Below are 11,616 nucleotides of genomic sequence, written 5' to 3' on the forward strand. Positions count from 1 at the left end.
TTAGAGGTTTAAAAAACTGACCCTACCAATCCGACTCAATCTAATCTGAAAAATACCTCATTCAGATTTCAATTCATATGGACATAATAATTTAGCATGCCTCAATTTTAAAATAGACCATACTCGACCGGACCCGATATTATCGAGCTCAATCCATGTATCCGAAATGATACCTCTAGTTCGGATAACTATTTTGAAGGGTTAAGGTATGAATCAAATAAAAAAGAGGCTGGTGAGGGGAGGGAAGGATTGAGCCCAAAAAAAGGCACAACCTCTCATTGGGCCAATTGGCCACTTTTAAAGCAAAAGACCAACAAGGCACGTGGTTAACTTCAAGGTTGGCTGTCTGCGTATATAGCCCAATTCCAATTCTTCGGACAACAATTTAATTCTCCACTCATTTCAATTTTTTACTTGCCACGTGAAGGATTTTCACAAAATTGTAGGTGATAAATTGTTTTTTATTTATTTATTTATTTATTTTTTATGTGTGGTATCTCTCTTTGTTTATCTACTTTACTTTAATTAAAATGTATAGTACTTTCTTTGTCCCCTTTTTAGTTAGCACTTTTTTTTTTTTTTTTTTAGTTGTGCACTATTCACATAAGTCACTTTGACGTCGTTTTGTGATTTAGTTCAAAGAAAAAAGTAGTCATGTGAAGTCTTGTTGGATATACATCACATTATAATTTTTGTTATACTCCATAATATATCGTTAATAAAGATATTTGCATCTAAAAGTATATGTTGGCAGGGCCGTCTATTAGGGGGAGCACCATGAGTGACGGCTCAAGGCCCCCCTATTCGTGGGAGCCATTATTATATAAATATTTTTTTTTTTACAAAATAAAATTAATTTTTGAAATACTAGATAAATATGAAAAGTATTTTGTTTTTCCTAAATATTATCATTAGCTTTACCCATAGGCCATAGGCCCATGCTAATAATCTTTTACTACGTCCGTTTAATGACAATTCTAATATCTAGCTTGACTTTTACGCTATTTATATGCTTACTTTGACAATACTTTTTACTAATATATAAAAAACATATGTTGTCGTGCAAAAATTATGGATTAATCTTTATATATATATATATATATATATATATATATATATATATATATATATATATATATATATATATATATATATATATATATATTCTCACAATATTAGTTTTTTTTTATACTTTTTAATAATATATAATTACAAATATTAATAGTCAAATTTGTACATCAATATATGTGTTACTGTTGCGATTATCATGAAATAGAAGGAGTGTAATATTGTCTTCTTCTTCCTCTCGTTTTAGATTTAGTTACGCCCGTCAAAATTTATTTCACTACGGTAGTAAAAAAAAAAACTAAATAATTCAAATTATAATCCAAATAATATAAAGGGCAAATTTTTTATTGCTAAATTTCATATAAAATACACTTCGTAGTTTAGGGTTGGGGCCCCTATTTAACTTTTGCTCTAGGCCCCAAAATTGTCTGAGATGACACTTTATGTTGGCAAAACTACTTAACTGAAATGTAACAACTAATATGAAATGGAGGAAGTATGTGATAACATACAATGAGTAATATATTATTACCTTTGTTAGTGAAAAGAGAGGTAATAAAATAATAGTCCAATGTCTTAAAAAGGAAGGATAACAATTAAATTGACTGACACAAATAGAAATGAAGAATGTGATAATCAAATTGGGACGAATAGAGTATTGAATTAGTGACTGTTTTGGAAGATACTCTGATCTAGGTTATTCCTTTTCATAACTTTTTTTCTTAAATGAGAAGGTTTGACTTTATGATGATACGACATGATAAGTAATTGCACGATATTTGAACTAAAAGCTTAAAAGTTTGTGAAAGGAAAAAAAAAAGTTTAAATTAAAATAATTAAGGTTATGTTTAGTTTATATTTTTTCAAGATCTTATTACTTATTTCAAATCAGATCAGAAAAAAAAGGTTTTGAACATACTTTATTATTTATTGTGCGATTTTTATTTATTTATTTTTTTGAGGCAAATTGTGCGATTTTTATTTGTTAAATATCTTTAGTTTCATAATAAAAAAATTATGAAAATTACATATTAAAAAAAATACACATTATTATTAATCTAATAAGACCCCATTTGATATGATAAATCAACATCATTTCTATGCTTAATTAATTAACATTAATAAATGAAGGAAAAAAATTAAGTCTAATATTATATCTGACAATAATAATTTAATATTTGACAATAATATTCTAATATATGACATTAATATTTTAACATCTGACAAAAACAATTTAATATTTGACATTTATAATCTAATATCTAACATTAGATTATTAGATTATTAATGTCAGATGTTAGATTATTAATGTTATAAATTAGGATATTATTGTCAGATATTATAATATTAATATCATATATTAGAACTAGTTTTGTACCTCGTGCGATGCCCAGGTTATTTATATGGACTTTTAAGATAAAATTAAAATTTAATTTGTATATATAAAATATTGGTATTTTATTGAAATAAAACTCTAAATAACAATAAACCAAATTTGATTGAAAATAAACATCTATATCTCATCTTCTCTCTAAAAAAAACCCTAAAAGCCCTCATCTTCTCTCTAGCCACAAGGGCTGCCATCATCTCTTTGATGATGGTAAGCCCCAAAATTTCCTTTGTATCCTTAGTTTTTAATTGTTTAGTTGTTAATAATCCTCCTTTTTCTCTCTTTATGAAAGTTTTGTTCCCAATTTTTGGATTTGTCCTCTCCGTTTGTAAGAGTTTGGAGTATGATTTTCTTTTCTTCTCTTATGGAAGATTAGAAATGGCTAGTTGCAGTTTGCTTGGAAGATTAATTTTAGTGATTCGTCGGGCAAAGAATAAAGATTTAGGGTTTCATAATTTCTCTAAGTATCTGGAGTACCACACAGGTATTTTCATCCATATACGACGACTATGCATCAGTAGATCTTAAGCCGAATTAGTGCTAACTCACAAATTGTATTGCTTCGAAAGAAGGATTTAAAAAGGCTATTGTTGATCGAATCTACAATGTATTTTGCTTTATGGTGATATATTCTTGTGTTGGGAGTTTAGATTTCTTAAGAATTATTTACATTGTAAAGTGCCATTTGGCTCTATTTTATCAATGAAATCCTATTTCTTGTCAAAAAAAAAAAAAAAAAAAAAAAAGATTGAAAATAGAATTCTAAATTAACTTTTTATGCTACAAAATCTATCTATATCTATCCAACGTGGTACGACACTTGACAAAAAGTTGAAACGCTAAATGTTGTCTTGTGGCCTAATTATAAGTTTACTATTTGGTATTTTATCGAAAATAAAAGTCTAAACTAACAATCTTTTTCTAAATTTCCATCCTAATTTGATTGAAAATGGGATTCTTACCTAACTTTTTTTTTTTTTTTTTTTTTTATTTTTAAAATTTATTTATTATTTTTATCGTATGAAGTTTATCTAAATCTGTCCAAGGTGGCGCGACACTTGGTGAAAAGTTAGAATGCCAAGTGGCGCTGTCTCGTAACCTGACTAAAAGTTTAGCGTTATATACTCCCTCCGTTTTTAAATACTTGCTCAACTGTCCTTTTCCGGCCGTTTTTAAATACTTGTTTCATTTCCTTTTTTGAAAATTTTTTACAATATTTAATTCATTTCTCACACTTAGGGCATGTTCACATTTACTTAATTTCAGTTCAGTTCAGTTCATTTTAGTTCAGCTCAGCTCTAATCAGTTAAGTTAAGTTCAGTTCAGCTCCAATCAGTTTAGTTCAGTTCTCCTAATTTCCCTCTCTCATAAAATATTCATTTCAGCTCAGTTCAATTCAGTTCAGCTCCAATCAGTTCAGCTCCAATCAGTTCAGCTTAATTCAGTAAATGTGAACAGGCCCTAAGTGGACCCAACATAATACTCTCTCTCTTCCTATTCTTCCATTACTTTTGTTTTTTACAATTTTTTATTTTCTCAACGATCCTACTACCTCCATATTTTACTACTTTCTTCAATGTCTCTTAAAACTCCGCGCATGGAGAAATGGAGCAAGTATTTAAAAACGGAGGGAGTATTAGTTATATGATATTATTGTCAGATATTAGAATATATATTAGACTCACGGTGAATTCATTCGGTCTCATGCAAAAGCTTATCTTAATATAAAGTTAAAATTTAGTTAAATCAATTTTTTTTTTTTTTAAAAAAAAAAAAAGTTTAGATTAGATCAAAAAAGGTAAGGTTAAGATTTTTTTTTTTTTTTTGTGGTACAATCTTGTTATTACAACATTATAGGGTTTTTCTTATGCAATAAGTTTTGCTTTTTTTTTTTTTTTTTTTTTATATATTTATTTATTTATTTATTTATTTTTTATAGTGTGATATAATAAACTTGTAATATCGTATTATTATATTTTTTTTTTTTTTGTGAGAATAGCGTATTAATATATTACACCATGGTACGAGTATTATATATTGGATTGATGGTTACAAAAGGTTGGTGAAGGACAATTTTGTTATTGAGACGTGTACAAATTGACATTAAATAATGATAGTCGTCTAAAATGGGATGGTTATCCAACTCAACAAAACCCAATATGAGAGCAACTTTACAAATATAAAAAATAATGTGGAGTTGAGGAAGCTAATCTAATTAAGCATAGAAATGATGTCAATTGGGTGGTGCAATCAGATGACTAAACATTTTGTGACCATATGACCAACTCCATCTATTGGTACGCGTGTCAAGCTATGGAAAGAGTCAATAGTCAAATATATTTCACGGCTTAGATATGCCTACCAATGTTACCATGACTCATATTGTTAGATGGATCGTTGGTCTTGATGATTCTAGACGATATACCTTTTATTAGTTTAATAAAATTTTACAAATTTAAAGAATAAAACTTTGGAAAAAGACCATATTTTTTCGTTTATTATATTCAATCCATCTATTGCCTTAAAAAAAAAAACCATCTATAAAATCCCAAAATTTTAAATAAGAAAAGATAAGTGAAAATAAGCTGAATAGAAGACATCCTATTAGGATTATTTCAAGTGAAAAATCAAGATTTATCTTCATTCCATACTTGGCCAATCTTGTATTGATTCTAACAATCTTAGCCAATCCTAATCAATCTTAACCAATTCAGTACAAATTCTTAAATGGACTTGGTTCACACTAATTTATTGTGAACCACTAACATTAGAGAAACTATGACTATTTTATTTATAAAAAAAAGGTCACTATGATAAAATGAAGGTCACTATGTTGAAAATAAAAGTCATTTTTGTAATATATAGGCTATAAGAGGTTAATTTTTTTAATGATATATTTTATAAGGTCAATATAAATAATAAAGGTCACTATGATAAAAATAGGATCATAACGTCGGACTTCAAGTTCACAATAGTATTAAACGTTATACAACTTTTAATAAAGGTTACTATGTTAAAAATAAGGTTACTATGTTTAAAATAAGGGTCACTATGTTCAATGTAATGTCAGTTGCGTGTGTATAAAGCTCGGGTCCATAATAATATTATTGTGGAGCAGGTCTACGCAAGTATTTCTGCCAATTCAGCAACAATCTAATTAAACACTAGGATCACTCAAACTAAACGATTGTGTAAGATCTTAATCGATCATGACTTATCCAATCCTACGGGCAAAATGATTTTGCTTTCAATCTGGATTGTTTAATAATTAAGTGAAATTGGATCATAGGATTGCAAAATCCTACTCTCTCCGTTCTTAAGAGTTATTCTCATTTTAATTTTACACGTTTGTCAATGTAATAGTTTGACCATACGTATGTTTAATTACATATAAATAAATAAATTTAACAATGGAATATTTATAATTTACTCATTAAAATGAATTAAATAAGACCTAACATGAAATGTTACGATTTATAGTTTGATCATTCATTCTCTCATCATATAAATAGTGCCAAAATTCCCTTTGAGAAGAACATTTAAGAATGGAGGGAGTAGTAAGTTACTAATTGCAATTTTAATAACTTTCTTTAATTGTTGATTGATCCACTTAAGTTTTTTTTTTTTTAATGTTTTGGTAATGTTGTCGATTTGGTCTTGTTCAATTATGATTTTTCGAAGCATCCACATGTACCAAACTTTGGATCTAGGTCAAGTTGTTTGAACAATACTGTAATTTGGAAAGTGTGTCAATTTCACGAATCTAACCATTAGTAACTAAGCTAGTATATACTTCCTTCGTTTCTATTTAGTTGACGCGTTTGATTTAGTCACATATATTAAGGAGAGGAGAGAGAGTGATAGAGGATGAAAAAGCAAGTAGAGTACCTTGTAAACCCAAGGTAAAAAATTCACCCAAAAAGAAAACGTGTCAACTAAAAATAAAGTTCCTAAAAAGAAATACGTGTCAACTAAAAAGAAACGGAGGTAGTATAACTTTGAATTAAGGAGTAACTATATCATATATTTCTTGTGATTCAAAGAAAATAACCTCTCAGATCCACTAGTATATAAATCTATTACCAAATATCAACTTAGAATCTTCATACCATTTCTTCTTTTTTTGAAAACTCATACCATTTCTTCTCATACACTATATATACATGGTCAACTAAATAGAAAAAGAGAAAATAAAAATGACTAAAAGAAAGAAAAAGAATATTATGAGGGGTTGGCGTATTGCATGACCACAATTAAAAGATGGTCATCAAACATTTCTTCAACAAAGACAACAATATATATATATATATATATATATATATATATATATATATATATATATATATATATATATATATATATATATATATAAATTCATTAGGAATTGGAGTTGGCCATACATTACCTAATTCCCAACTCCTTGGCGGGAATTATGTAGTGACAAATTATCCATACATAACTAATTTCTTACACGTGTACAAAACATGAAACTCTAAGAAAATTGTGTACAATATGTACGAAGTAAAATTTATTTAGACTTACCAAACAAGTGTGAAATTGTTGATATGGTTTTAATATAGTACCAATCAATATATTTTGGACAATTTGTAAAAAGCTTCATTTAAGGTCAGGTTATGAGGCCGGCGTAATGATGGGTTAAAGTCGAAATTTTTGGATCAAAAGTCGATATCTAGCTAAGGTACCATTAGTACTACATCAAATTGGACTATAGGTAGTTTATTACATATTTATGTAAATGATAGTTTTTCTTCTATTCAATAGTCGTTTGAAATGTTGTTAGATTTGTTACAATGTATATATAATTTTTAAAGATCAATTGATATAATCTAAACCGATGTGTCCCTCCAGAAAAAAAAAAGAAAAAAAAATCTAAATCGATGTATGTTATAAGATTTGTTTTATAAATTTATATAACATCAATTGATTTATTTATTTTTTATCATAAGTATTCAAGCCGAAATCTCTCACGGATCAATCCAACCCCTAATAGTACATCAGTTGTGTATTATTGGAGGGAATATAAGCCAACATAAGTAACCAATAGCCACGACAATAGACGGTTAACAAAAAATGGTCAACGTAGACGAAAGTAGTGGGATAATGGTGCTTGATTTCACCGTTAGAATCTCAACCCACTTTTCATTTCATTGATCACCAACATTTCTTTTTAATAATTTTAACAAAAATATCCCAAAAACTTTATATATGACGTGAACAACAACATCAAATCAAACCTTAAAAAAAAAAAAAACAAAAAACAGAACAAAATTTGAATAAAAATGCTTTGCTTTGCTTAGCATTTCTATTCCCTTGATAAACCCACCTTACTCTATCTCTTGCTTCATCTTCTTTGATACTTCCATTAATTCTTCATAATTTCACCCTTTTTTTACACATTCTTTCCCTCTTTTGTAAGTCTCTTTCTTTCTTATCCTCTGTTTTTTTGGTTTTTAATTCATAAAAATCACACCTTTTTCTGTTTTCTGGGTTTTGTCTCCTTTTTCCTGCTCCCCCTTTTCTGGATTTCTTCTTTTTTTCAGTCAGCCGCCTTTTGCTACCCTTTTTGGGATTTTGTTAATTCCTCTAATAATTTGTAAATATTCAACCTTTTTTTGTAAAAAGGTGAAATCTTTTTGCTTTTTATGAACTGGGATTAAATTTCATAGCTTTTTCCTGATTCCCCTTTTATCTAAAAACTTGGTTTTTTTGTTGGTTTGATTGTTTAATAGTAGTATAACTCAATAATAAGAAGTTTTTGTTGAATTTCAGGAAACAGTTGATCATTGGTGAAGTTGTTGTATAGTTGGGGTTGTAGTAACTTGTAAGATGGGTGATCATTTAGCATTACTGGTGAACCGGTTGCTTACAGAATCAACGATACATGCCGCAATCGAAAGTCGAAACCGAGCAAAGGAGATTGAAGAAGGCAAAGATGTTGAGTTCTTAATGCAAATAGAGGAAGATGATGGAGAATTATCATCTCCTAGGAAAGTTGTGGAGTGTAGGATATGTCAAGATGAGGATTTTGATTCTAAGATGGAGACTCCTTGTTCTTGTTCTGGTAGTTTGAAGGTTTGTATTAGTTTCGACTCTGTTTGTTTTTAAATAATAGGTCCTATGTTACTTGGACTCGGGTACCCATGTCCGACTCGGGTACGTCCGACTACTCGGGTACATGTCCAAGCGTCCGACTCAGCTATTTTGTGAAATTTTTTCATGATTTTGAACTAAAACTGAAGTGTCCGGGCGTCATACCCATGTCTGAGTGTCGAGGGTCCGACACCGGTCCGTGAGGTGAAATGAAGAGTCCGAGTAACATAGAATAGGCCACATTTGATTTCAGGTCAAGAATGGCTAATATAACAAAAGTATTCTGATTATTTATTTGCGTTGTTTACCTTTTTGTGGATTTGATATAAGGGTATGATTAAGGGTAATACGGGAAAGTTTAAAATTAAAGCTAACCGTACAAGAAATTTGATTCGAATTATAATTTTGAGATGAATATTAGTTTGGACGGAGGGAATATTATATTAGGATTTTTTTTAGATTAAAAGTTAACTTTTAACATGGTTATGTATGGTGTATGCAAGTATGTTGCCTTCATGTTCAACTGTTAAAGAAGCATGATTGCATGAATATACATTAACTTTTTTGCATAGTTTTCTGTATTAAAGTAGAAGCCTAAAGAAACCAAGATAGTATTACTACTTGATAAATTGATTGTCCTTGACGACTTTCACATCTCTTAACAAGTGAATTGGAGTTGTGTTTGTTTGTTACGAGTAATTTGTTTTATTGAAGGCGATTAGTGTTGTTATTAGCATAGATATGTATGCTGAAGAAGCTCATATAATGCTTGCAGTATGCTCATCGCAGATGCGTACAGAGGTGGTGTAACGAGAAAGGTGACACCAATTGTGAAATATGCCACCAGGTTCGATTTCATTTTATTGCAACTCCAATTTCTTGTTATTTTAGTTCGCAGTAGTCTGATTACATGAACATTAATATAAATAAATGTGAATGCTGCTAAATTTCGAGGTTTTTCTGATTGCAGCCATTTAGACCAGGTTATTCTGCACCCCCACCTCTACTTCGATATGGGCGTATTCCTATGAATTTCAGGTAATTCCTCACCTATGATGACATGAAATATAACAGACATGAGTTAACCAATGATCAAACTGACTAACTCAAACAATGCGCGTGTTTTTATCAGGAGAAACTGGCAGATAAGCAGACGAGAATTAGTTCAGTCACAGTTGATGGAAGCAGTTTCGACTGATCATGATGATCTTCTAGACTCTGACTTTGAAGAACCTTCTTCAAGAAGTCTCTTATGTCGTTTCACGGTTGCAGTGATTGTAAGAACTATTTTCCTCTCACTGTCACAGTTATATGTAACATGCCTTGTTGTTTCCACCTATTTCCTGACATCATTCTATGGTGTATACTTTACAGTTCATCGGCCTCCTGATTTTACGACATACTCTGCCAATCATGGTTGGTGGTGCTGATGATCATGAGTTTGTTCTTCCCCTATTCATCGTAAGTAAATGTAACTATTAATCTGTTTCTAGAAAGAGCATGCTGAATAAGCATTGTAGTATACTTCTGATGTTCTTTGGTTTCAGCTGGCAATGCTCAGAGTCTCAGGAATTTTAATGCTCGTGTATGTCACCATGATGGCAGTTACTGGACTACGGCGACAAAGGAACCAAGTCGTATGTATCATTCATTAATTCAGACTTCTTTTATGTTTACAGGCTTACAGTAGGTGATTTTTCTTGTACTGATTCAGTTCCCATATTTTCGTTACTTACAGGAAAGCCCTAGTATATTGGAAACCTCATCTGACGAAGAAATTGAGCACCCTGATTCGCAACAACCTTCTCATGTAATCCAAATATCATGATTCATCATACAAGAACCCATTATTGACTTCATCTGTAGATCAATCTCGCGACTGTGAACCAGATGATGGCTTTTTCACTGCCACTTATGTCAGGGATGCAGGTTTGAGTTAGAAATAAAAACACACAGATACAAAACATATAAATGAATGTGTAAAGTTGGTAAATACAAATAGTATGAAATTGATGCTCCCACCTAATAAGGTTGAGGTGATGCTTGTAGGATTTTTCCTTTCTCATTTTCTTCCCAAAATTCTTTTGTTTCCTGTAAATTTCGGTTTAGGATATAGAAAGTAGAAGGATCTGAACTTGTAAGAAACATATAGGTATTCCTTTCTATGTCTGTATAAAGCTATTGGGTTGTATACTGCAGAAATATAGTGTTATGTTGTGTGACAGGGTTCCTTTATCTTTTGTGTGCTGCACTTAATATCACTGATTTTCTAACCAACATGAACTTGCAACGTGACAACTAAATCAAAACACGAGCAGTGGGTGTATATACCCTTTTATTTTTATTTTTATTTTTTTTCCTTCCCTTTAATTTTAATCTGATGCTTTATGTCTCTCATTGCTAATCTTGCCATCGGAATGTGGTGCTCACATATGGTTATAATACACTTGTAAATGAAGCTTGATTACGATTTGTGGATACCATTAGCTTAGAAGCTTTCTAACTTTCAAACTTTCAAAGTAGGAGCACAGCAGCATCAGCATCTGGAGCAGCCATTAGCAGGAGCAGAACCACAACATCATACATTCATGCAGCAACAACAGCAACAGCCGCATTGTACAGCAACAATAGCAGCAACAGCAGTAGCAGAGTGCAACAACAGCCACAACCAATTACAGCCACACATACACTCACTAACACAGCCACAGAAACCAGATTTATATTTACAGCAGCAATTAGGCCACTAATTTGAGCCATGTAACGCATCAAAATCGCATCATTTCATCAGCTGCCGCCCTCCCCTCCCTCCCCCCCCTCCCCTCTTATTCAGCTTGAGGAATTCAACTGTCATATACCATTGAATTATTGATCAGATTGATACAAAGAGCGAAAGAGGCAATCACTTGGCTAACTAATAAGATAAACTAATGCTGCAGAAAATTATATTCATTGGCCTGATGTGTTTAAGAGCGCTGTCAAGCTAATGTTCTGAATTTGAAGTTCCTTTTGGTTCAAGGTATCAAAGCTATTCTCCCATGTAATGCCTG

General features: G+C 30.8%; 1 protein-coding gene across 1 annotated transcript; it reads left to right on the plus strand.

Annotated features, from left to right (window-relative positions):
• Positions 1-7,722: 7,722 nt before the first annotated feature.
• On the plus strand, positions 7,723-11,159 carry LOC145602806 (uncharacterized). Its single transcript, XM_081658958.1, has 8 exons — positions 7,723-7,890; positions 8,249-8,551; positions 9,345-9,416; positions 9,540-9,607; positions 9,702-9,846; positions 9,944-10,030; positions 10,117-10,206; positions 10,308-11,159. The coding sequence occupies exons 2-8, from the start codon at positions 8,306-8,308 to the stop codon at positions 10,395-10,397; spliced, it is 798 nt and encodes a 265-aa protein (XP_081515084.1). The 5' UTR covers positions 7,723-7,890; positions 8,249-8,305; the 3' UTR covers positions 10,398-11,159.
• The last annotated feature ends 457 nt before the right edge of the window (positions 11,160-11,616 follow it).

The sequence above is a fragment of the Chenopodium album genome, chromosome 21, assembly GCF_948465745.1.
Source record: "Chenopodium album chromosome 21, dcCheAlbu1.1, whole genome shotgun sequence".
NCBI lineage: Eukaryota > Viridiplantae > Streptophyta > Magnoliopsida > Caryophyllales > Amaranthaceae > Chenopodium > Chenopodium album.